Source organism: Podarcis bocagei, assembly GCF_964188305.1.
Source record: "Podarcis bocagei genome assembly, chromosome: 5".
Taxonomy (NCBI): domain Eukaryota; kingdom Metazoa; phylum Chordata; class Lepidosauria; order Squamata; family Lacertidae; genus Podarcis; species Podarcis bocagei.
The window spans coordinates 96,144,820-96,172,726 of NC_138129.1; the positions used below are offsets into that span (position 1 = coordinate 96,144,820).

Here is a 27,907-nt window from a genome sequence, read left to right on the forward strand (position 1 = left end):
CTTGCAAGTGCCAAAAGATTTTGGCATGTTTTGATAAAGCAGAACGAGGCTGCAATCCCATGCACATTTCCTGATAGTAAATCCCAGCTGAGGCAATGGGACTGACTTCTGGGTGATATGGTTGCTCTCACTCTACACCAGGCTCTCCAGACGAGCAACTCTGTGTAACCAGGTTGTGAATGTTATGTCATTCTTGTCTCAAGTGTCTCAAAAATCTAAACACCACCCCCACGCATCCCTGAGCTTGCTACGAGAACAGCAGGCATAGGCAAACTCCAGCCCTCCAGATGTTTGGGACTACAATTCCCATCATCCCTAGCTAACAGGACCAGTGGTCAGGGATGTTAGGAATTGTAGTCCCAAACATCTGGAGGGCTGAGTTTGCCTATGCCTGGAGTACAGTATGTGCAGAGGTGTCAGTAGGTACTTAAAGGGTACCAGGGCACAATTTTTTCACATAGCATTTGCATATGTAAATATGCCTCTGAGAAATTAAGACGGGCGAGGTCTTTGCTGGGTGCCTCTTCTCGCACCCCTGAACTCCAGACAAGTCCAGAAAACTGCCTTGCTTTGACAAATGCATCCTTGAGCAAGAGATTGTGGGAAGCCCCTAGGGCAGTGGTTCCCAATTTGTGGTCCGCACATCTCAGGAGGTCCATGTAACCCACCCAGGGGATCTGTAGCACCATTCACATAATGAAAACCACCATAGAGAGAGAAAACCTTTCAAAAGTAGGGGGTCTGTAGCTTGCCTTTTGTAAAGCAGAGGATTTGCAGTACTTAGCTAACTGGGGACCACTGTTCTAGGGGCTGAAGTTTGGAAGAGAGGAGGGGCTATGTGGCCAGCAGAACACACCCAGTATGACTGGGAACGCAATTGCGGTGAAGGAGGGGAATGCTGCTCCCAGTACCCAGCCCAATCTCTCACTCTCACACTTGCTTCAGTCTTTCCAGTTACCTAGGTAAAGGTAAAGGGACCCCTGACCATTAGGTCCAGTCGTGACCGACTCTGGGGTTGTGGCGCTCATCTCACTTTACTGGCCGAGGGACCCGGCGTACAGCTTCCGGGTCATGTAGCCAGCATGACGAAGCCGCTTCTGGCGAACCAGAGCAGTGCACGGAAACGCCGTTTACCTTCCCACCGGAGTGGTACCTATTTATCTACTTGCACTTTGATGTGCTTTCGAACTGCTAGGTTGGCAGGAGCAGGGACCGAGCAACGGGAGCTCACTCCGTCGCGGGGATTTGAACCGCCAACCTTCTGATCGGCAAGTCCTAGGCTCTGTGGTTTAACCCACAGAGTCACCTGCGTCCCCTTTCCAATTACCTACCATGCTGCCAATGTTAGTGTTTCACCGACCAAGCCTTGGTTTGGGCATATTTGCATATAGAAGTCCAAGAGACTTCTCCCGCATATGGAAGCCACCAGTTTTATACATCAGAACTCCCACTTGTGTAGAAACTCTATAAAGAGCTCATTGGGTGTCAGAATCGTTGCCGCTTCAGTATGCAAGTAGGCGGTGGTATGACTGTTCCAAAAATATTCTTACATTACAGAACTAATTTTCTGTGGGCAGGGACTTCTTACACGGGAAAGGATTTTTAGAAAACCTAGTCTTCTGGTTAGGAACTCGGAAAGCTCTCTTATCCTAACTCAGCTCATTGGTCCATCTGTGTCAGATCCTGAAAAGTCCAGCACTGTCTCTACTGAATGGGAGCTGTTCTCCAGGGTTTTAGACAGGAGACTTTTCCAGCCCTATCTGGAGATGACAGGCATTGAACCTGGGACCTTGTGGTTGCAATGTGTGTGCTGTACTCCTCCCCCTTCCCTAACATGCTCGTTTTCTGTACGCAAGGAGTTTTTCTATGAGAAAGCGTTTGCTTGGAACAAAAGCTTCCTGCTGACATGCTAGGTCTATATGCAATCTGAGGTGGCCATCTAGAAACTATTTTATAACCAGTGGAACCGTGGTTATCAGGGTGAAGTGCTACCATCCAGATTCCAGATCATGCCCATCTCACTTAAAATGTTATTGGGCACACTATACACTGAAAGAGCATCATTTCTGCCCGGGAATCCTGGAAACTGTAGCTTGTTAAGGGTGCTGGGGGTTGTGGCACTGTGAGGGTAAGCTATAGTTCCCAGGATCCTTTAGGCAAAACCTTGTGCTTTCAATGAGCTATACAGTGGTGCCTCGCAAGACGAAAAGAATCCGTTCTGTGATTCTCTTCGTCTAGCGGTTTTTTCGTCTTGCGAAGCAAGCCCATTGACGGATTAGCGGATTAGCGCTATTAGCGCTATTAGCGGCTTTTAGCGGCTTATCGGATCAGCTGATAAGCGGCTTAGCGGCTTAGAAAAAGGGGGGAGGAAAAAAAACCTGCAGGAACTCACAAGACATTTTCATCTTGCGAAGCAAGCCCATAGGAGATTCGTTTTGCGAAGCACCTCCAAAACGGAAAACTCTTTCGTCTAGCGAGTTTTCCGTCTTGCGAGGCATTCGTCTTGCGGGGCACCACTGTAAATGATGAGAGCCAACATTTAAGCGCTACAAAGGGCAGTGAACCATTGTGCTTATTCAGCTGGGCAGGGTCCAAACAGCTGGAAAAACTGGCAAACTGAGACACCTTCCATGCAAAGCTGGTGACGGAGGACCCTGAAAGACCCTCCCGGGCGGATCGAGCCATTAGTAATTCAAATACAGAAACAACACTTGACAAGTAACAAAGGGTGAAATTGCAAACATTGTAAGAGAAACAAATCCATAACGCAACCCAGTACAAATCCTTCCGCAGATCCAGAGTTCTTTTTAAAGAGGCGCATGATATTGTCTTGCAAATTTCATGAAGCTCTCAAGCTTGGCCTTAGCTTTCAACACTCACTTCACCCGTGGCCCTTCTTAGCCTTGTGAAACATGGTTTGTAGTCATCCTCCACATTCCATATTAGGACTTACTTATAAAAAAATATTATATTTTGCAGTTTCATCAAAGGTGTATCAGGAGGTTGCCCTAAACATGGGCTTTGAATACTAGGGAAAGGGAGGTGGACGAGAGGCCACTAACTCCTCAGTGGTGCAGTTTGTGGATGTCAGAAGTCATCATGTCTATGAAAGCCTGTGAGAGTTAAGGAAATTGAGAGAACAGAGTCTTTTTTTTTTTGCAATAGAAAAGCCACCCAAATGCAGAATGCTAGTAATTGCACCACTTCCCAATCTCCCAGTTCCTTTCCTTTATCTTTTGCATATTACGTGCTTGTGTGTGTGTTTGTGTGTGTGTGTTTGTGTAATAAGCAGAGAATGGTTCACCTATTTTTACATTCTAGTACAGAGAATAGCATTCCGTTTGTAACTACTATATTACAAGGATATTAATTCCATTTATTTGTTTTCCTCCTCTCCACTTCCAATGAACAGGAGCACTGGAAGTGAGTTTAGCAAGGATTTTGCCATCCTTCTCGCTAATGCCACCATCATTACTGGGTAGGACAGTGTACAATAAATGGTGTGTTGGCTGATTTAGTATGCACTCATATTACCTGTCAAGGGAGACCAGTGGCTATTGCTTTGGGGAGAGAGAGAGAGAGACAGACAAATAGGGTTTTCTACAGGTAGACACCAAATATGTTTGTGGGGGTCAGGGTGGACCTGCAAGAGTGTTTAAATACAAGTTAGTTTGTACTGTACATAGCCCTCCTTAGACAAGACCCTTCAGTGGACCCAACACTGTTTGCAGGTTCAAAAACCGCCAAGTTCAATGTCTTGGGCGCAATGTCACCACTTTCCCTCTTAATAAGAAGAGCCTTGCTGCGATGATCAGGAACGATGTTGGGTCTTGGATGCACGTTCCATTTTTGTTGAAAGGTTTCTGTAGCAATCCCCACTGCCCCAAGGGGATCAAACCGAAGCACCCTACGGCCGTAACCGATTGTGATCAGACTTCTGTACTGAAAGCCCTCGAGTTGGGAAAGGTCTCGTGGATGATGCAGTGGTGATGGGTCGCCGGGAAACTCTGGAGGCCAGCCATTTTGAGGGGCAGGCCCATTTCTTTGCAGCATGTAGGCATGTAGGTGATCCTCTCGCCCCCATTACGTACCAGGTCAGCGGTCCGTATGTAAAAGGGGGAGCCATAGGGGGAGCAGGTGGGGCAATGGTTCCGATTGCCTGGCTTGTTAATCTCATGGGGCGGGAAAGAGGAGTTGCCCTGCCCGTCCATGATGCGAGAGTTGCAAGCGTTGCACATGGCATAGTGCGAGTGTGAAGGAAGGTCAGTCTCCTCCTGCTCCTCCTCCTCTTCCTCCTCTTCCTCTTCATCAGTGTCATCCTTCTTGCAGCAATAATACTAAAGCAGGAGGGAAAGAACTGGGGTTAGGTGGCACACGCAAAAACAAAAGGGCATTAAAAAATGTAATGCTTAGCATGTCTTTAGTATAGTGGCAAGAGGGATGCGGGTGGCGCTGTGGGTTAAACCACAGAGCCTAGGGCTTGCCGATCAGAAGGTCGGCGGTTCGAATCCCCGCGACGGGGTGAGCTCCTGTTGCTCGGTCCCTGCTCCTGCCAACCTAGCAGTTCAAAAGCACGTCAAAGTGCAAGTAGATAAATAGGTACCACTCCGGAGGGAAGGTAAACGGCGTTTACGTGCGCTGCTCTGGTTCTCCAGAAGTGGCTTAGTCATGCTGGCCACATGAGCCAGAAGCTGGTTCAAAGCAAAAATAGAGACAGATAGCTATCTACCAGAGAGAAGTACCATAAAATATTTGTTTTTATTCTAATTTATTTTGGTTTGCTTTAAGTTGTTCCACTTGAAGAAAATTTTCTTTCTTATTCACTTCATATTGTGTTACATTACTTAATTCTTTCGCCTGGTTTTTGCCCCTCCCACCTCTGCCTTCCACCCCACCCATAATTGGAATGAGGTTCTTTGGACTTAGCGCAATTCTGTATCCGTGCAGAGAAATTGTCTGACCAGCCCTGATGGTGGCTGAGAGTGTGAATTGCGACCTGGGAAGGCCCTTATCCAACTGTCATCTCACCCACGTGCCCTTTGACCAAGATGCTTTCTCTGAACCTTAGCCACCTGTAATATGGGGATAATACTGACCTACTTTACGGGACTCCTGCAAAAATTGCTAACAGAACAATCCTATGTGTGTTGACTCCGAAACAAGTACTACTATTTTCCGTGGCGTTTACTCACAGGATTGCAACCTGAACTAATAGATTTTAAATACTGCAGTAGAGCTGTTTAAAATGTGAAGCTTTCTTTGGATGCAGAAGCAAAACAACCCGTAAAAGCATTGATTCTTACCTGTAGCCTACAATAGCACAGAACAGCAATGATACACAGTAAGATCACTGTCGCTAGTATTCCTCCAGTGATTACAACAGTTCCTGCTGTCATCCGACCGATTCTCCATCAAACTCTAGAAGAACAACAAAGATAACTAGAAACAATTCAGAATCCCTATAGCAAGGGGAGGCAGAAGGTAAGATTGAGGTGTACAACTAGTAGATCTCTGGGGGGTTTGCCGTAGATCTAAAATTCTTCAGCAACAATAAAAAAGTGGCTTTCCCCTCCAAGACTGCTGAAATAAAGAAAGCTTAGGGTAACCAGGAGTGGACTCTTCACTTCAAAATGTGCTCAGAGACATCCTCAGAAGTTACTTGTCATGCTGGCTGTGTCCTGCCTCCCCTATTGGAGACCATATGCCTCTGAATTGTGGGAAATTGCAGTCAAATATAACTAGAAAGGTTAGTGCTACTTAATGCATGAAGGGGTTAAGAACATAGAACTGTATTCCTAGACTCAGCTAGCTCACATTTCTCACCTGGAAGGAAGTTATGTTTCCTCCTTGGTTCAAAAAAGAAGTAAAAACTGGGCGGGGGGGACCACAATCATTCAAAGTAATTCAAATTACAAACACAATCATTTTGCTTTTATATCACATTCTCAATAATTTTCCAAGTACCACCCTCTGCTTCCCTCCCCCCCCCCCCGACTTCCCCTCACCCATGTGAGATCTTATTGGCATTTGTATTATGGTTTCTTGTTGTGTTAGCAGTTATTTATACCTAATAGTCATATCCTTTATAATATCACCTTGTATCCTTGCGAGTCTTTCCTTTTACGTTTATGTTAAACTTAATTTCCATGTCCATCTTTTTTCATATATATCTCTACACACTCATATCTCTACACACTCCCACTCTCTCTTAATTTTTTGCTTGGGGCAGCCCCTAACTGATGCCGTTAATTTTGCCATCTCCATAAATTCACCGATCTTAATTCTCCATTCTAATAATTCTGGTATTTTTTCTGTTTTCCTTTTATTTATTTTTTTGCCACTAGTACAGTGGTGCCTCGCAAGACGAAAAGAATCCGTTCCACGAGTCTCTTCGTCTAGCGGTTTTTTCGTCTTGCGAAGCAAGCCCATTGAAGGATTAGCGGATTAGCGCTATTAGCGGCTTTTAGCTACTTTTAGCGGCTTATCTGCTGATCGGATCGGCTTAGCGGCTTAGAAAAAGGGGGGGGGAGGAAAAATACCAGCAGGAACTCGCAAGACATTGTCGTCTTGCGAAGCAAGCCCATAGGAGATTTGTTTTGCGAAGCACCTCCAAAACGGAAAACTCTTTTGTCTAGTGAGTTTTCCGTCTTGCGAGGCATTCGTCTTGCGGGGCACCACTGTAATCTCGCCGCTGCTGTCATGTAGAGGTATATATTCTTTTTATCTTTGGGGATATTGTTGGTTATTAAGCCTATCAGATATGCTTCTGGTTTTTTTGAGAATTGTGCTTTTAAATATTCTTTTCAACTCTTCATGTATCTTGGTCCAAAATTGTTTAATCACCTTACACCCCCACCACATATGGTGCATTGTTCCTACCTCCGCTTTACATCTCCAACAAAGCTCTGAATATTTTTTATAGATCTTTGCCAATTTGACTGGGATGAGGTACCAACGATAACACATTTTCATTATATTTTCTCTTATCAAATAACAAGCTGTGAAATTTATGTCGACACTCCATAATTTTCCCCACCTATCTAAATGTATTGTCTTGCCCAGATCTTGTGACCACTTTATCGTTGTTTCTTTTATTACTTCATCTTTCAATTCCCACTCAAGGAGTAGATTGTACATTTTTGATATAATTTTTTTATTTGACTGCAATAGTTCGCTTTGCAGTTTGGAATTTGGTTCGTTCTTTTTCACTAAGTGAACTCACCAAGGTAGGACATGCCTGAGCTTGCTCACTACAAGCTCAGACTGTGTACTCGGTGCTATTTCACTATCTTGTCTACAGGGAATTAGATGACATTGACTATTTAATGAGCATTCATTCTGATCTGTTTGTGGGCAGGTTAAATGATGTTGCTTCGTGTCCTCCCACACTTCCCAGAGCATTTTCCCATCACTTTCCCTCGGGGGATGTGGATCTGTTGTGCAAGACATCCCAGTCAACTACAGCTGTGCAACCAAAATTTGCAGACATGTGACTGAATCCCACTCAAAAACAGAAAAATTATGGAAGCACCCTGCGTCTCCTTTACTCCTCCTTGGTTGGCCTTGGGGTGCTAGTAAAAAAGCCAAAGTAGATCAGGCTTTATATTGTCTCCCTGCTTATTTAACTTATATGCAGAATTTATCATGCGAAAGGCTGGGCTGGATGAATCCCAAGCCGGAATTAAGATTGCCGGAAGAAATATCAGCAACCTCAGATATGCAGATGACACAACATTGATGGCAGAAAGTGAGGAGGAATTAAAGAACCTTTTAATGAGGGTGAAAGAGGAGAGTGCAAAATATGGTCTGAAGCTCAACATCAAAAAAACGAAGATCATGGCCACTGGTCCCATCACCTCCTGGCAAACAGAAGGGGAAGAAATGGAGGCAGTGAGAGATTTTACTTTCTTGGGCTCCATGATCACTGCAGAGGGTGACAGCAGTCACGAAATTAAAAGACACCTGCTTCTTGGGAGAAAAGCAATGACAAACCTAGACAGCATCTTAAAAAGCAGAGACATCACCTTGCTGACAAAGGTCCGTATAGTTAAAGCCGTGGTTTTCCCAGTAGTGGTGTATGGAAGTGAGAGCTGGACCATAAAGAAGGCTGATCGTCGAAGAAGTGATACTTTTGAATTATGGTGCTGGAGGAGACTCTTGAGAGTCCCATGGACTGCAAGAAGATCAAACCTCTCCATTCTGAAGGAAATCAGCCCTGAGTGCTCACTGGAAGGACAGATCCTGAAGCTGAGGCTCCAATACTTTGGCCACCTCATGAGAAGAGAAGACTCCCTGGAAAAGGCCCTGATGTTGGGAAAGATGGAGGGCACAAGGAGAAGGGGACGACAGAGGACGAGATGGTTGGACAGTGTTCTTGAAGCTACCAGCATGAGTTTGACCAAACTGCGGGAGGCAGTGGAAGACAGAAGTGCCTGGCATGCTCTAGTCCATGGGGTCACGAAGAGTCAGACACGACTAAACGACTAAACAACAACAAAAGATCAGACAAGCATGAAATCTTCCCACTCTTGCCCTGATGCCTCCAAGTATTGCTGCTGTTCTCTACTGTTATTGTCTTATGTTGTTACTTATTTTTAAAATGGCTTTTAAAAATTACATTTAAATAGGATTTTAGAAAGGCAGTGGGCTGAACCAGTTTAGTCAGTTGATTAATCTATTGAAGCTTCACCATAGGCGCCGACTCCATGGGGCTTGAGGGGGCTCGAGCCCCCTCAAAAAAAATTTTGGGGGGGCTCAGCCCCCCCAATAATCTCGGGCGCCCTTCCAGCAGAGCGCCGGGGGCGGGGGCTCCTGCCTCGCTGCTTCGCAGCACCACCGCCACTGCCAAGGCACTGCCGGGGGGAATTTCCTTCCTCCTGGCGGTTTCAGCCCCCACGAGAACAGGGGAATCCCGACTGGCCACACCTCCCAGCCAGCCAATCGGCTGGCTGGTGGGGCGTGGCTTGCCCTATTTAGGGCCGGAGCCACTTTATTTGCATATTCATGAGCTTATTTATTATTCATGAGCTTTCCCGGGCCCCCCCAATATTTTTTATAAGTCCGCGTCCCTGAGCTTCACTGATGAATCAAGTTTTAACCAGTGAGAGCCACATTTAATCTGTGGGATCAAGAGTTAAATATACTGTTAGTCTGTCTAGTGTGGTAGCGGTTCTGGGGTGCTGCTGGAATTGGGAATTTAAAAGGAAACATTAAAGATGACTTTTAGCTCTGATGACGTTGAGGATCAGATTGAAACACCACCATTCAAGCAGCTGGTCTGTTATTCCATTGAGTTGCGGGTTGTGTAATGCCTTTATTCCTAATTAAAAGAACAGCTGAGGCACAGCACATCAGTCTCATTAAAAGCCAAAGCAACTGAAAGTTTGTATTGATTCCTCGATCAATCTGTTACAAAACAAACTAAACATCTCGCAGTATTTGATTTTCCTCTGCAAGAGCCCTGGAACTGGGGCTTGCTTCCTGGAATGGTCAGTTCCTTATCTTCTAGATACTCCAGGGACAAATCCAAAGAGTCTTGAAATGGCAAGATAAAGATTCTCCAAAACTAAATACAGATTTTATACTACTGCCTTGGTAGCATGTGGCTTTCAACAGACTATGTCAGGGGTTGTTCTCAATGTTGGGTTGCATCTAGAGATCTGAAACATTGCCCTTCCATTAGAAAACAGCAGGGATATGGCTTTTTCCAATAAAGAGTAATTTATTGTGAAGAGGACATCACAGAGCACACATTTCCGAACAGGATTTTTTATTATTATTATTATTTAAGGAAAGGTACCGGTCCCCCCCCCCCCGCGAACCTAGCAGTTCGAAAGCACGTCAAAGTGCAAGTAGATAACTGGCCAAAATGACTGGCAGAATCCGTGATCAGGGGAAAGAGACGGCGGAAGAAGACTGGAAGAAATTTAAAATTTATCTTAAGATACATTGTAAAATGAATGAAAGCTAAAATGTTGAGGTTTTAGGGGGAAAAAAGGGGTTTACAGCTGTAAAAGATTAAGTAAAAGAAAAGAATAAGGGATAAATCTGATAGAATTAAGTGTTAGGATTTGCTGAAACAATTTTGGGAATTGGGATGTAGAAAGGGGAGGTTTGGGGGAGTCGACAAAGTAAGGTTTATGAAAAAAAGGGATATGAAACTATACATGTTTGTTTGTTTGTTTTTTTATTTGTTTGTATTGTCTATAAAAAATTCTTGTAAAACCAATAAAAAATTTTATATATAAAAAAAACAAAGTGCAAGTAGATAAATAGGTACTACTCCAGCAGGAAGGTAAACAGCGTTTCTGTGTGTTACTCTGGTCCGCCAGAAGCGGCTTAGTCATGCTGGCCACATGACCCGGAAGCTGTACGCCGGCTCCCTCGGCCAGTAAAGCGAGATGAGCGCCGCAACCCCAGAGTCGGCTACGACCGGACCTAATGGTCAGGGGTCCCTTTACCTTTACCTACCGTATTTTTTGCTCTATAAGACTCACTTTTTCCCTCCCAAAAGTAAGGGGAAATGCGTGTGCGTCTTATGGAGCAAATACAGGCTGCGCAGCTATCCCAGAAGCCAGAACAGCAAGAGGGATCGCTCTTTCCTCCTCCAAAAACTAGGTGCATCTTATGGTCTGGTGTGTCTTATAGAGCGAAAAATACGGTAATTACCTCATCCAGTTTTGAACTATGAGACACACATCAGAAACGGGGATAAAATGCTTATCGTTCAGGTGCACAAGGAGGAACGCAGGAGGAAGAGGGCATTAGCAGGGAGCAGTGCGGTGGGGCATGTTGAACATTTCAACTTCCAAAAATGAGGGGTGCCAGAAAGTTGTAACATGACTTGAGAATTCAAAAGATATTTTGGTTAAATTAACGTACAGTGGTGCCTCGCAAGACGAAAAGAATCCATTCTGTGATTCTTCGTCTAGCGGTTTTTTTCGTCTTGCAAAGCAAGCCCATTGACGGATTTGCCGATTAGCGCTATTAGCGGCTTTTAGCGGCTTATCTGCTGATCAGATCAGCTGATAAGCGACTTAGCGGCTTAGAAAAAGGGGGGAGGGGGAAAAACCAGCAGGAACTCGCAAGACATTGTCGTCTTGCGAAGCAAGCCCATAGGAAATTCGTTTTGCGAAGCACCTCCAAAACGGAAAACTCTTTCATCTAGCGAGTTTTCCGTCTTGCGAGGCATTCGTCTTGCGGGGCACCACTGTAATTTGGTTTTGCTTGGTAAGTCGCAACCTGTGTAAAATTGCATATTAAATATCAAATGTGATTGCAGTTATAGATTTATATTCTTATTTAGCACGACATTTTCAGAAGGTAAAATTAACGTTCTTGAGTTTCCCAAAAGTTTTGTTTGTGTGCTTCTTCATCAAACATAAACCTGCTGAGCTAAACGTTGTCCAGTCACACAAAAAATCAACAGCAGATTTGCATTCCTCACGCCCCAGAGCATATTTTTATGACTGAAGAAATTTGCAAAGATTAAGTTTCAGCCCCTCAAATGACACACCCTAGACTGGCTGTGTTGGCTGCCTATGAGCCAGTCAGTCAAGGCAGGCAGGTGGCTGGCCGGCCCTGTGAGAGGTGGATGAGGGAGATCACATTCCTACCTGCCCTCCTGATCATTCAGCATCATCTCCTCAGCGTCATTCACAGGGAGGGCTGGTTCTGCCAGCCTAAAAGAGTGCATAGCTGTCAAGCGTCCCTTATTAGGCGGGACAGTCCCTTATCACAGGGACATGTCCCGCTGCTGTCCCGGATTGATGATGTCCCTTAAATAAGGTACTGAAGGTAATGGGGCCCTTTCTATGTCCAGCTGCCCTTTGTCAACAACAAATTGTTGCTGTTTTTTTGTGTTGAATATATGCTATATGGTAATTTATAGACCTAATAGTTATCTAAAGGCATTTGCACGCAACAAAATATGTATTTTTTCAAAGTAATTGTTGATCCCTTATTTTGGCTGCTGATCCCTTATTTTCGAGGCTGCTGGTCCCTTATTTTCAAATCTGTAAAGTTGACAGCTATGAAACAGTGAGGTGAGATTGCATGAAAACTGAACGTCTCTTGGGGACAAAACCTGAAGTGTCTGTTATCTGCAGTGGGACGGATTACCTGAGACAAGAGGTGATTAAACTGAAGCTGGGTGAAAGGGATACTCTGAAACAACAGGAAAATTAGCAGAGTCGCTGTCACTACAACAACGAGTTTCCGGCTGCAGTCTGATTGGACAGTCTTGAGGGGCAAAGCCAACTGAGGCAAAGGGTCCCAAGACCATGCCGTATTTGAACCTGAGTATTCAGGATGTGTCATGTGAGAAATGGCAGTGAGTGTGTTTAATTTGAAGATATGCAAATGGATATGGATTGTATTGCCAATGGGGCAGTGTCAGAAGGAGACACTTGCTCTTGCCAGTGGGCTAATGGAGTCCCATCAGCCCCGATCAGAATGGTCAATGGTCAGGGATGATGGATGCTGTAGTCCAAAACACCTGGATGCATAGCTGTCAATTTACAGATTTGAAAATAAGGGACCAGCAGCCTCGAAAATAAGGGATCAGCAGCCAAAATAAGGGGTTTTGGCTTTGTTTATACAGAAATCCGGCACTGATGGAGCCATGCTGCTTTGGTTGCAATTGACTATGAATTTGCAGCACCGTGACGGCCGCTAAGCGCCGCTCTTCTGTGTCCCTCCCCATCCCTTCCTCTTCCTCCTCCCTCAGGCCGCCTCCTTAGCCGCCGCTGCCACCTCCGGCTTCCCCTGGCAGCGTGGCAGAAGTCTCACAAGAGAGGGGCTGCCTGCCCACCCACCGCCACCTGTCTCCTCACGACGCGCCCCTGAGGGGGAAAAGGGAGAGATGGAGACGCGGCAGCTTGTGCACTCTCTCTCTCGAGGCAGAGGACCCCGAGCCGCTGCTTCCCTCCCGAGCCGGGCGAGCATGAAACCCGGGAAATTTAAGGGACATCATCAATCTGGACAGCAGCGGAAAACGGCACTGGGATAAGGGAGTTTCCCGCCAAATAAGGGACGGTTGACAGCTACACCTGGATGGCATCGCGTTGGCTACCCCTAAAACAATGTTGGCAATTGGCAAAGAGATTGGGGTGTATAAAAGGGATTAGCATACATCCAGATTTCTTGTGCTTCTCAGTCAGATGATGAGGACAAGGAATCCCATTTCAGTGAGGTTATGGGTTGCTTCCTCTGCTTGAAAAGAGGAAACACTCATTCTGCAGCTACCTGTAGAATGCAACTTAAAGAACATTGCAGTTTGGGGGTACACAGAGGACTGGGCTACTTGGCAAGAAGGTTCTATTTAGCAATATTTTTTTTAAAGCAAATTTTAATATTTATATGCTGCCCATCTGAGTCAGTTGCCCCAGCCACTCTGGGGTTAGAAGTGGGACCTCCAACAAAATGTTGTGGTGCTCCTGTTGAATGTTTCAGCCAGCCAGCTATGCCTTATGTCAGAATACTCCATTCCGATCCAAACTCACACACAACCAGCATGGCTACGGAGCATGTTCAGTCCCTTAAAGGATTATTATGAGAGCCAGTGTGGTGTAGTGGTTAAGAGCGGTGGACTCGTAATCTGGTGAACTGGGTTTGCGTCTCCGCTCCTCCACATGCAGCTGCTGGGTGACCTTGGGCCAGTCACACTTCTCTGAAGTCTCTCAGCCTCACTCACCTCACAGAGTGTTTGTTGTGGGGGAGGAAGGGAAAGGAGAATGTTAGCCGCTTTGAGACTCCTTCGGGTAGTGATAAAGCGGGATATCAAATCCAAACTACTACTCTTCTTCTTCTTCTTGCCCTCTTGGTATTTTTCTCAAAGACTTCTGCAAACCTTTGAGTTCTCCCAAGCTTGCTGATACCTCCCTCTTGTATTTGGATGGTGATGCTTTGGCTACATAAGGACCCAGGACTCAGACAATGAGCTCACTTTGAGTATAGGATACAGATCGGGTATGATATAGCTACCGGTAGGCCTATCCTCCATGAAGCCAATCCTCTATATTTTTATTTGTTTTTTTAATTATTTATCTGCACATTTATTCCCCGCCATTCTGCCCATCAACAGCTCACAGAGCAGCTCATGGTTGGAATCAACAACTAATACACAACCCAACAGAAAGTAGGATTTGAAATGTTATGGGGTACTTACGTTCAGTGAAGGGTGCGCTGGGCCTGCAAGACAGAACAGAGGCGACAGATAAATCAATCTCATTCTTTCATTCTCTGATCTCTTATCAGTGGTGGGAAGCAGCTACGCCACCCTCTAGGATCTAGCTAGATGTTCACCAAATTGTTGTTTGTAATATGGCATCAGTGCATAGATGGTACCTGACAGAGTAACATGGGGATAAAGAAGAACAAGCTCTGCCTGAAGGAACTGGTCGCCTAAAAGCAGGCCATGGGAAAATGGAAGACAGAGGAAAGCATGGCTGGTTAAGGTAGCGTTTGAGAACAAAGAGCGCAGTTGTGCTATCCTACTGATGTTGAGAGAGAGTTCCAAGCACAGCAGGCAGCAAGGCAGACTGGATGGAGTCACCGAATGGAACAAGAGGCCTGCGGTTCATAGGGCTGGAGGAGCTCTGACTTCACTCATTAGCTAAAAACACTGGCAGGCTGACTCATTTCGCAGAAATTGCTTCGAAGGATACCTGCACATTTTGCTTGATAACTTTCTTTCTAAAAGGACTGAATGCTTATTGTTGCTGCCGTATTATATATCAATGCGTATTATAAATTGCTTCGAAGGATACCTGCACATTTTGCTTGATAACTTTCTTTCTAAAAGGACTGAATGCTTATTGTTGCTGCCGTATTTTTCGCTCCATAAGACGCACCTGACCATAAGACGCACCTAGTTTTTAGAGGGGGAATGCAAGAAAAAAAATATTCTTTAAAGGGAGCGCTGAGCAGAGCCTGTATGCATCAGCGCTCCCTTTCACGAGCCATGTGGAGCATGTGTGCGGCGCTTGCAGGCTTTTCCCCGAGGAGGGAGAGGGAGATGTGAATCACTAAAGCCATCATCTTACACAGACTGACAGTTGGGCAACTGAGCAATCATTGTAATATATTTGTAGGTGGTTTTGTATTATATTTGATACAGCTATCAATATCTGTAATGCAATATAAACATAAATAAATTTTATGCCCTTCTCCCTCCTCAGGGAAAAGCCCCCAAGAACACACGCTCCACGCGGCTCATGAAAGGGAGCGCTGAGCAGAGCCTCCCGCCTGCATTCGCACCATAAGACGCACACACATTTCCCCTTACTTTTTAGGAGGGGAAGTGCGTCTTATGGAGCGAAAAATACGGTGTTTTAAATGAAAGCTCAAGAATCTGGGGACCCTGATCAGGGACAGCAGTGAAGGCCTTTGTGGGTGCCAAATGGGTGACCCTGCCTTACAGTGCAAGAGGCATTGAGGTGCAACCCTCCTGCTGCCACACTCCTCAGATGTCCCAACAAACGCTTTCCCTGCTGAATCTTTGGGGCCCTGCAGATCTCAGATCTCAACTTACAGATTTGAAAATAAGGGACCAGCAGCCTTGAAAATAAGGGATCAGCAGCCAAAATAGGGGATCAACAATTAATTTGATAAAATACATATTTTGTTGCGTGCAAATGGCTTTAGATACCTATTAGGTCCTATAAATTACCATATAGCATATATTCAACACAAAAAACAGCAACAATTTGTTGTTGACAAAGCACAGCTGGACATAGAAAGGGCCCCATTACCTTCAGTAGCTTATTTAAGGGACATCATCAATAAGGGACAGCAGTGGGACATGGCCCTGGGATAAGGGACTGTCCTGCCAAATAAGGGACACTTGACAGCTATGGGGGGCTCCCAAATGAAGATATGACTGAAAGGACAGGCAAGCTAAGTACTTACTCTGAAACTATCTCAAATGGCACCTGTCACATGGTCCTGAGAGGTGCAGGCTGCTGTCAAAAGCTCCCCATCGTCACACAGAGATCAGTCCATTTCTACAGAGGAGAAAGCAAAGCACAATTAGAAACTCATCATTTCATTTACCGCAGAATCCAGAAATTAGGTTTACCAAATGGCTGCTTTCCCCCAAGCCCAACTTTGGACAGAAAACATTGCCTTGTGAATGTTTTAAGAATACTGGTATTTTTCCTGATTATTTATTTTTTTTAATGCACATGGTTAAAAAACATATGCATACTAAAACACTTCCCTTTGGCAGATTTTCTGTTCTATTGTTTGGTTTGGTCGGGACTGAACATGCCTGGAGTTTTACACACATGTAGCCTTTATATGCAGCAGATGAAGGTGGCCATTTTGCAACATACAACCCAGGGTGTACATTCTTTGCAGTGGGTGCAAATGTGAATCACTAAAGCCATCATCTTACACAGATTAACAGTTGGGCAACTGAGCAATCATTGTAATATATTTGTAGGTGGTTTTGTATTATATTTGATACAGCTATCAAAATCTGTAATGCAATATAAACATAAATAATTTTTAAAAACAACGGATAAACTTGTTAAGTTGCACAAAGGAGGCTACACGAGTGTAATAGTCACCTACTGTCTACTATCTGTAATGTGGGTAGGCAAACTAAGGCCCGGGGGCTGGATGCGGTCCAATCGTCTTCTCAATCCAGCCCGTGGACTGTCCGGGAGTCGGTGTGTTTTTACATGAGTAGAATGTGTCCTTTTATTTAAAATGCATCTCTGGGTTATTTGTGGGGCATAGGAATTCATTCACCCCCCCCAAAAAAAATCTAATCCACCCCCCCACAAGGTCTGAGGGACAGTGGACCAGCCCCCTGCTGAAAAAGTTTGCTGACCCCTGATTCTGTAACATCAACCTCCTCCACCCCAACCTAGGACTCAGCTATACAGCTGCAAATAAAACATTGTAAGTATGCATTATACAAATTTGACACTAGATGGCGATAGTGAGCCATGGCAAATTCAATATATTTTCCTAAACGTTTTTTAAAAAAGTATTTTCACAGTGTTTTTTTTTATATGTGTCTAGATTACACCCTAGTTATGGCATGTTGTGAGGTTTTGTTTTGGGTTTTTTAAAAAACAATCTTTCCAGTAATCTTGCATGGCTCATGTTCATTTCAATGAGGTTGTGCCCCAGATTCTCAGTTAGAATTAGAAGTACTTTAATTGAAATCTAGATCACCACCTCCACTGGGAGGAGCTCCGCTGAAATGAATGAGAGCCGAGCAGTTCCTCCTAACCCTTCTCTCGCAGGAAAACCTCGCCCACCCCCTTTTTTGATTCTCTTTCTGAAAGTCTGCCACCATCCTCTTGGAGTCTGTGCAGGAAAACATCAAGCGTCAGTGACTTTGGGGACCTGTTTGGCATACATTTCAGCTACACTGGAGTGGGCTGAAGCTAATGGAAGGGGTGAAGGAAGCAAGAAAAGTGCTTACATTTCCAGGCTGACTGACACAGTCCCACACAGTGCATGTCAGCTCCATTTATTTCCTAGTACTGCAAAAGCTGGCCCCAGCTGATGTAGTCACATTTAATTAACAATCCTTCCCTCTTGTTGAGTCACACTCGCAAACTGAAGGGCCTGATTTCCTTCCTATCGGACACAATTAAAGTTTCCCTTGCAGTTTATTTATTGACTCGTGAAACGGATTGAGCAGCCCAGGTGACAGAAACAGCAAACTGGCCCCTCATCTCCCTATGGAACAGAATTCTTCGTTACTCAAAAGGGATAAAATGCCCAAGCTGGGTGTTCCCATTACAAAACAAAACAAAACAAAACTGTTAAGTTGTGGGTGAACATATCAGACGACACAGCGATTCTTCAAACAGCTCTTGTTTATTCACAGGCCAGAACAGAACTGAACTGAAGGGTTCAGCCAGCCTGCTTATATAGAGCTCCAGTACAACGTAACTGTAACAACTTTCTGTAACTATCCAATCACTGAACGTCACTTTCCATCCCTTATTTGCATATGTGGACCTGGGGGACTTCCGGTCGGTGCCAGCGCTTAATGGCGGTCCTATCTCCGAGCTCCGGAGAAGGACTGCTTCGCAAGTTCGGGTCTTACCCGCTACGGCGAGCGGGGGACCCTTAAAATCCCAGGCGCTGAAGCCTGAGAACAAGGAGACTCGGTGGGCACCTTCGCGCCCCCCGGTACCGTGAAAGAGCCTTTTTAAAGGCTACGGATCGACATCGGGAGAGAGCGCGGTGCTGAGAGTCGCTACCCAGCCTGCGAAGTGAAGCCGCGTCGCCATAAGCGGAGAGCGCCGATTCCTTCCGGAAAAGAAAATCTGGACTGAATTCCCGTGAGTAAGAGCTGGAAAAACAATCGGGACCCTTTAAATTTCAGAAATTGGGCTAAAAACGGGGAGATTTAAACAAAGGAAGTCTGCCTCCCCCCGACTGCATGAAAGTGAAAGCAACGGAACTCTAAACTTGCATCCGTTTAGACCTGCTCTTTGATCATATAAACCGGACATTTAGACCCTTGATCTCCCCTCTAGCAAGCAGGGCAGAGGGGAGGTGAATTTGACTATTAACTGCATGATTTATTTGGAGGAAAAAACCTCTGCTATCTCATTTATTTGAAAGCTTGAAACGGTCTGCCTTTTTTAGTACACTGAGCTGACTTTTCCCTGTGAAGTGATACCTTGATACAAAGTTTCCACAGTACCTGACTTTTGTACATTACAAGAAGAAACAGTATAAACAGTATACTGGGTAACTGTGGCAATTGGAAGTTATAAGACTTTAGCAACAGTGACTCTGACTGGGTTAATCTTCTTTCTTTCTACATCTTGGACTGCCTCCTTTGTTCTTGTATTTGGAAACTTCCTTCTATGGCCATTTTGATTTGCTCCCCCTAGAGGATAAAGTAAAGTTCGGCACGGCCTAAGACAGTGGAATTTCCCTAGGGAGAATAAATCCCGTGGGAATTGACCTTGACATGAGTGGACCACAAGAAGAGATAGCTACAAGAGCTAAGACCAAGCTACAACAACAACAACAACAGTTGCAGCTGCAACAAGCAAAGAAAAGAGGTTCAATTTCAGGCGCAACAGCCGGATTAGCTGGAACAACAGGACAAGACAAAGGAGCAGCCGCTTCTATGGAAGCTGTGACAGAAGCTTTGCTTAAGATAAACCAGACTCTGGAGTCTCTGACAAAACAGACTTCAGAGAACACACAAAAATTAACAGAAATATCAACAAGGTTAAACCAGAATACAGAATCTATAAACAAACTGGTCGAGGAAAACGCCACCACGCGTCAAATTGCCGAAGAGGCCAAAGCCACTGCTGGAGAGACGCAGGAGAAATTAGAGCCACTTGCCAAGAAGGTCCATGAGCATGATGCAACTTTGGCCTTGTGGGAGTTACAGAGGAAAGAGAGAAACTTAAAATTAAGACTGATTCCGGAGAATGAAAGAGACAACCTTGTGGAATATTTGACACGGGAGTTTGCGGATTGCTGGGACCTTGAGGAAGACGAATTCAAAATTACAACTGCCTTTAGACTGGGTAAAAAGCAAGATAGAAAGACACCGAGAGATTGTTTGATCACACTCAGATCTAAGGAGGAAAGAGATAAAATTTTAGGACTACACTTTGAAAAGGCCTTGCAAATTGGAAATTCAGCTGTACAGATCTTTAAAGACATACCAAAATACATTTTGGATTTAAGAAACTTCTACAAGGATTTGGTTCTTTTGTTAAAGAAAAATTCTATCCGCTTCAGGTGGGAGTTCCCACAGGGACTGTCATTCGACTACAAGGCAAAGAAAGTGAAAATAAAGACAATTCAAGATAAAGACAAATTTTTGGCAAGATACCAGGAGGACTTACAGAAGGGGACTGTGGATGTACTTGCAGAACAGAGGAGAGCACTGGATATCCTGAATCTCTCGTTTGGACAAAAACCACCACCATCAGAAGAAGAGCAACAACTTGGAGCTGTTGGAGGAGCCTTAAGAAAATAACAAGATGGCTTTGCAATTCCTTAGTTGGAATTGTAATGGACTGAATGGGCCTTTGAAGAGAAGACAAGTATTTCATATTTTGAACAGAGAACAACTGGACTTGATATGTTTACAAGAAACTCACATAACCAGAGCCCACAGGAGATTACTCACAAATAAAAGGCTAGGACAAGAATTTATTTCATCAGACAAAGTTAAGAAGAGAGGAGTGGTAATATATGTGAAGGAGAAATGGGCTCCAAAAATGATATTCAAAGATGAACAAGGGAGATATTTGGCTGTGGAGATACAAGTACAAGGAGAAAAAATTTTAGTTGTTGGAATTTATGCACCAAATGAAGGTAAATCTGACTTCTTTAAGAGACTTCATGAAACTTTGACGGACTATCTGGATTACAATATGATAATCATGGGAGACATGAATGGCGTGGTCTCTACTAATATGGACAAGGCACAAAGACTAACAGTCACTAAAGAAGGGAGACTCCCTAAGACTTTTTTCGAAATGACAGAAAACATGGACTTGATAGACATTTGGAGAACAAGGAACCCTCTGGAGAGAGAGGGAACCTTTTTCTCCCAAGCAATGATGACCTGGACCAGAATTGACCAAATCTGGGTCACTAGTGGACTGGCTCCAAAGATTAAGAAAGTGGAAATCTGCCCAAAAACTTGCTCCGACCATAACGCCGTGAAGATGGAGATGAAACTCACAATAACTGGTCAATTTAGATGGAGAATGAATGACACCCTCTTTTGAGATAAGGAGATTCTCACGAAGGCCCAAAAGACCCTAAAAGACTATTTTGAAATAAATTTGAGGACCGACGTGGAGAAAAGAGTGATCTGGGATGCAAGTAAAGCGGTTATGAGAGGATTCTTGATTCAACAAAATTCAATAAAGAGGAAAAAACAAAATGAGAAAAAAGAGAAGATTTTGGAAATGATAAAGGAAGGAGAGAGGAAATTAAGAACAAAACCAAAGTCTCAGGACATTTTAAGAGAGATCAAGTTATATCAAACTCAATATATGGAATTGATGAACCAAGAGATTGAATGGAAGATAAAGCAAATGAAGCAAAAGACTTTTGAATCAGCAAATAAATGTGGTAAACTTTTGGCATGGCAATTGAAGAAAAGGCAGAAACTAAATACAGTTACAAGCCTAGAGGTGGATGGAAAGAACATATCTAAACCCAATGAAATTAGAAATTGTTTTTTAAGTTATTTCAAAAAACTCTACACCCAAGGCCCGCAAAATGAAGAAGATATAGACAAATTCCTTGGAAGATATGGACTACAAAACATCTCTCAGCAAAGTAAGATGGACTTGAACCAGAGAATCTCAGAACAAGAGATGGAGGATGCCATTCAGAATATGCAACTGGGCAAATCTCCGGGACCAGATGGACTGACTTCCAGATACTACAAATCGCTGAAGGAATGGCTGATTCAACCACTAAGAGAAGTTTGTAATGAGATTCTTGAGGGAAAAAGGGCACCTGAATCGTGGAAAGAGGCATATATTTCACTCATACCAAAGTCAGAGACTGAAAAGACCCAACTCAAGAACTACCGCCCAATATCACTCCTTAATGTGGATTACAAAATTTTTGCAGACATTTTGGCAAAAAGATTTAAAAGAGTCTTGATGGAGAAGATTCATAAAGACCAAGCAGGCTTTCTCCCTAAAAGACACCTAGCAGATAATGTAAGGAATGTAATAGACATTTTGGAAAAGCTGGAGGTGAATATAAACACTAAAGCAGTATTGATCTTTGTGGATGCGGAGAAAGCCTTTGATAACATCTCTTGGAGTTTTATGAGGAAGAATCTTCATGGGATGGGGGTAGGCCAGGGTTTTGAGAATGGTATGGCTGCAATATATTCTGAACAAAAAGCTAAACTGATTGTAAATAATGTTGTGACTGAGGAACTTAAGATAGAAAAAGGAACACGACAGGGGTGCCCAATTTCCCCATTACTTTTCATTTCGGTTCTGGAGGTGCTGCTGAATATGATAAGAAATGACCAGCAGGTCAAAGGTGTGCAGGTCGGAGCTAAACATTATAAGTTAAGAGCGTATGCAGATGACCTAGTATTGACTTTGCAAGAACCAAACACTAGTACGAAAAGGGTCTTAGAAATAATACAACAATTTGGCCAGGTAGCTGGATTTAAGTTGAATAAGCAAAAAACTAAAGTTTTAGGGAAAAACCTAACAGATATGGAAAAGGAGAAATTTCAAGAGGAAACAGGTTTGACAGTGGTCAAGAAGGTGAAATACCTAGGGGTTTATTTAACATCTAAGAATGTCAATTTGTATAAGGACAATTATGAAAAATGTTGGTCAGAAATTAAAAAAGATTTAGAAATATGGTCAAATCTGAAACTGTCAATGTTAGGCCGAATTGCAGTAATTAAAATGAATGTATTGCCTAGAATGTTATTTTTGTTTCAGACCTTGCAGATTCTCGACAAGATGGAATGTTTTAAGAGGTGGCACAAAGACATTTCGAAATTCGTCTGGCAGGGCAAAAAGCCCCGAATTAAATTTAAAATACTGACTGACGCTAAAGAAAGAGGGGGTTTTGCCCTGCCGGACCTAAAATTGTACTATGAGGCAGCAGCTTTTTGCTGGCTGAAAGAATGGATGCTCCTCGAGAACACGGACATCTTGGATCTGGAAGGTTTCAATAATGCTTTTGGTTGGCATGCATATCTTTGGTATGACAAAGTTAACAGTACTTTTAAAAATCACATCGTTAGAAAAGCATTATTTAATGTTTGGATAAGATATAAAGACCTATTGGAAAATAAAACCCCTAGATGGGTGTCACCAGTGGAGGCTAATGCAGTGAAGAAACTCAATATGGAGGTCGGATGGCCGAAGTATTGGGAAATCTTAGAACAGGATGGAGACAAGTTTAAACTACAAAGTCAGGAGAAATTGAAGCACAAAGTAGAAAATTGGTTTCAATACCGCCAAATAATGGAATTTTTTAAACAGGACAGGAAAATCGGTTTCCAAGTGGAAAAATCAAAACTAGAGACCGAATTGTTAGAACCCAATACTAAGAATCTATCTAGAATGTATAACTTGCTGTTGAAATGGAACACACAGGATGAAACAGTTAAATCGGCTATGATTAAGTGGGCGCAGGATGTTGGACATAACATTATGTCAGATGACTGGGAATGGTTATGGAACACCGGTATTAAATTTACGGCATGTAATGCCTTAAAGGAAAACATTATGAAAATGGTTTACAGGTGGTACATGACCCCAGTCAAACTGGCAAAAATCTACCATTTGCCCGATAATAAATGTTGGAAGTGTAAAGAGACTGAAGGTACTTTTTGTCACCTTTGGTGGACATGCCCGAGGATAAAGGCCTTCTGGGAAATGATCTATAATGAAATGAAAAAGGTACTTAAATGTACCTTTCCTAAAAAACCAGAGGCCTTTCTCTTGGGCATTGTCGGCCAATTGGTGACAAAGAAAGATAGAAATTTCTTTATGTATGCCACAACAGCAGCAAGAATACTCATCGCAAAGTATTGGAAGACACAAGATTTACCTACTCTGGAAGAATGGCAGATGAAAGTGATGGACTATATGACATTGGCTGAGATGACGGGCAGAATCCGTGACCAACGAAAAGAGACGGTGGAAGAAGAATGGAAAAAATTTAAAAGCTATCTTAAGGACTACTATAAACTTAATGAATGTTAAAATGTTGTGGTTGCCAGAAGCAAAAGGGTACAGGGATACAAGGTTAGACTATAAAAGAGGACTAAGATGATAGAGATTGGAAAGTAACAATTGGGAGTTGCTAGTTGAAATATGGACATTGGGATGCAGAGAGGGGGGGTATGGGGAAGTCCAAGAAAAGAGGTTTATGAAAATATCTTTGAAACTATTCGTGTATGTTTGTCACTTTTTGTGTTTGTTTGTTTTTCTTAAAAATGTTGTAAAACCAATAAAAATTTTATTAAAAAAAAAAAATATTTGCATATGTGGACCTGAGTGAAAACTATCGACAGTATCCCCCTGCTGGCCCAGGGTGAGAACTTCAGTACATAACAAAAACGAAACAAAACCAAAAACCACACCTGCACCTCCAATCTTCAGAAGTGAAAATTATAAACTGTGCATAAACTTCTGCCATGCATTAACAATATGCTAAGCTTGCTGGACCAAGTGTCCATCTAGCTCAGGGGTCAGCAAACGTTTTCAGCAGGGGGCTGGTCTGCTGTTCCACAGACCTTGTGGGGGGCCGGACTATATTTTGGGGGAAAAAAATGAACGAATTCCCACGCCCCACAAATGACCCAGAGATGCATTTTAAACAAAAGCACACATTCTACTCATGTAAAAACACGCTGATTCCCAGACCTTCCGCGGGCCAGATTTAGAAGGCAATTGGGCCGGATCCAGCCCCCAGGCCTTAGTTTGCCTACCTCTGACCCCCAATGCTCAGACCGTCTCTGAAAGTGCAGGTTCCACAGCAATGAGGACCAATAGAACCTTCAGAACAGCACCCAGAAGGAGAGGAGGGGAGAGCGTATTTCCCTCTGTATAAGATATTTTTCTCCATAGAAAAAATATACACAGAATATTGCTGCAATTGGGCAGTTGATTTACTTTAGTGAAGAGGTATGTGTGCAATGGGTGGTACTGTGGGTTAAACCACTGAGCCTAGGACTTGCCGATCAGAAGGTTGGTGGTTCGAATCCCCGCGACGGGGTGAGCTCCCGTTGCTCGGTCCCTCGGTTTGAAAACACCTCAAAGTGCAAGTAGATAAATAGGTACCGCTCTGGCGGGAAGGTAAACGGCATTTCTGTGCGCTGCTCTGGTTCGCCAGAAGCGGCTTAGTCATGCTGGCCACATGACCTGGAAGCTGTACGCCGGGTCCCTCGGCCAATAAAGCAAGATGAGCGCCACAACCCCAGAGTCGTCCGCAACTGGACCTAATGGTCAGGGGTCCCTTTACCTTTACCTTTACCTTTACCTTTATGTGTGCAATTGTCTGTGGTTGCGTCAAGTGGGCAGGTGGAGTTTTTGCTGTAAGCATGCAGACAAAGCTCAACAACTCTGGGCAATTTTCTCCTCAAAATTGTTTGTTGCGGTCCCAAAAAATAGGGGTCATCTTATATATGGGAGCGTGTTATACATGGGGAAAGTAAGATAATTTTGACACATTTCTTCAGTGTGGGGTCTTAAAAACACATTTTTGAGCGTGAGGAATTCAATCTGCTGTGACCACACAATGTTATTTTTGTGACTGCACAACATTTAGCTTTCTAAGTCTACGTTTGATGAAGAAGCACATAAACTGCTTTTGGAAAGCGAAAGAAATTGAATTTTACCTTCTGAAAGGTAAAATATTAATACATTAATATTAATACAGTGGTATCTCATGTTACAAACTTAATTTGTTCTGGAGGTCCGTTCTTAACCCAAAACTGTTCTTAACCTGAGGCGGCCTTTCGCTAATGGGGCCTTCCACTGCCACGCGATCTCCGTTCTCATCCTGGGGTAAAATTCTCAACCCAAGGTACTACTTATGGGTTAGTGGAGTTTGTAACCCAAAGGGTTTGTAACCCGAGGTACCACTGTATACGCTTCAGGTTACATACGCTTCAGGTTACAGACTCCACTAACCCAGAAATAGTGCTTCAGGTTAAGAACTTTGCTTCAGGATGAGAACAGAAATCGTGCCTTGGCAGCACGGCAGCAGCAGGAGGCCCCATTAGCTAAAGTGGTGCTTCAGGTTAAGAACAGTTTCAGGTTAAGTATGGACCTCCGGAACGAATTAAGTACTTAACCTGAGGTACCACTATATATAACTGCCAGTACCTGGTAATCATTTTTAACAATTTCTAAACCATTTTACACACGCTTTACTCACCAACCAAGCAAAACTAAATCGGTAATTTATCCAAAATATCTTTTGAATTCCAAAGTCATTTCACAATTTTTTTGCACCCTCATTTGGGGAAATTGAAAGTTGAAAAATTCAACATGCCCTAGCATTGATTTCTACTCTTTCTTCTGGACTGGACAGGCAGTTTCATTGGAATTTGTCTCATTGGGTAACAGCCTTGTGTAGATAAAGGACTCAGCTATACAGCTGCAAATAAAATGTTTCAATTGTGTTGTAAAGTGCAATATACAAACTTGACACTAGATGGAGATGGTGAGCTATGGCAAATTCAATATATTTTTCAAAACGTTTTTAAAAAAGCATTTTCACAGTGTTTTTTATGTGTGTAGATTACACCAGAATCAGTGAAAAAATAATCAAGAGGAATTTTGACATAATCTAGACAGCTGTTAAGTTCACATGCTTATATATTCAGGTGTTGGATGAAAATGAGCAAGAAAAGCACCATTTCAGGTATATTTTTTAAAAAAGTTGTCACCTTTTCCACCCCATCCCCCCCCCAATAATTCTGGTACCTTGCCTCAGAATGCCTCTGACCATGTGCAAAAGTTCCTTCCCTCCAGTGCAGTAAAGTTCTTCTTTTTTTTAAAGGACATGTGAAATATACTCTATATGTGTCTTATTTGTGTAAAGCCTTTTTCTTCATGTTGGGAATGAAGTCTGGAACTAAAATACTGATTGCACCCTGCAAATTGATACTAATAATTTTCTGTATGCCTCTCATTAAGAATTCCCAATACAACAACACAGTGTGCATTTGTTCATTCATAAAATGCATACTTGCACACAAATGCACACCTGAATATAATCTGTATTAATGGCAAAAACACATTGACAGCACTTTTTTCTGGCACAGAATCTTCCAATTCGGCCTACACAACTGAACCTACAAGATTTTAGGGTAAAGGGTAAAGGGTCCCCTGACCATTAGGTCCAGTCGTGACCAACTCTGGGGCTGCAGCGCTCATCTCACTTTATTGGCCGAGGGAGCCGGCGTACAGCTTCCGGGTCATGTGGCCAGCATGACAAAGCTGCTTCTGGCGAACCAGAGCAGCGCAGAGAAACGCCGTTTACCTTTCCACCGGAGCGGTACCTATTTATCTACTTGCACTTTGAGGTGCTTTCGAACTGCTAGGTGGGCAGGAGCAGGGGCTGAGCAACAGGAGCTCACCCCGTCATGGGGATTCAAACTGCCGACCTTCTGATTTAGTCAGGCATCAATCCTATCTGGTCTGGATGATGCATGCCAGTCTGTAAAGAGGTTAGCAAGGAGACTGGACATAGGCTGCTCACAGATCCTGTATTATGATAGAGTCCCATGATTCTATACCAGGCATGGCCAAACTTGGCCCTCCAGATGTTTTGGGACTACAGCTCCCATCATCCCTAGCTAACAAGACCAGTGGTCAGGGATGATGGGAATTGTACTCCCAAAACATTTGGAGGGCCAAGTTTGGCTATGCCTGTAACAGTATTAACATCTTACCACACTGACAGAATAGGACCTAGCAATAGCCTAATGGAATTTCACAGAAGCCTGATGACATCCCATCAATTCTGTGTAGGAGGCACTTTCAAGATGCCTCTTTGCAGAACAGATGTCTGACATCTGTTCCAATTTTGAGTGCCCAAGACCAGATGTTGTGGTTGCACCTAAGTTGTCTCTCTCGCTCTGGGTGTTGTTCAGTCACCCTTGGTCAGCATCCTTTTAAACTGCATTTCCGCGAGGATTTACTCTGCAGGAAGCAATTCGCAGGAGCAAATGTTGTAGTGGCAGAATACATCAATTCTCCGCATCTCAAAAAAGATATTCCGGAGCTGGGAGAGGTGCAGAAAACGAGAGCCAAAAATGGCCAAAGGAATGGAGCAATTCTTTAGTTTAGAAAAAAAATGGCAAGGGGAGGCACAGCAAAGGCATATATAATTATGCATAAAAAGGTAAAGGTAAAGGTACCCCTGCCCGTATGGGCCA

General features: G+C 43.7%; 1 protein-coding gene across 1 annotated transcript in view; it reads right to left on the reverse strand.

The window, feature by feature from the left end:
- Nucleotides 1–2,729: 2,729 nt before the first annotated feature.
- Nucleotides 2,730–27,907, reverse strand: part of FAM163A (family with sequence similarity 163 member A) — a 130,021-nt gene continuing 104,843 nt past the window's right edge. The window contains exons 2-5 of the mRNA XM_081194543.1: nucleotides 15,910–16,004; nucleotides 14,168–14,190; nucleotides 5,304–5,418; nucleotides 2,730–4,337 (exon numbers count right to left, since the gene is read on the reverse strand). Coding sequence (XP_081050669.1) covers nucleotides 3,930–4,337; nucleotides 5,304–5,396 — 501 coding nt within the window. The 5' untranslated portion in view covers nucleotides 5,397–5,418; nucleotides 14,168–14,190; nucleotides 15,910–16,004 and the 3' untranslated portion in view covers nucleotides 2,730–3,929. The remainder of the gene's footprint in view (nucleotides 4,338–5,303; nucleotides 5,419–14,167; nucleotides 14,191–15,909; nucleotides 16,005–27,907) is intronic.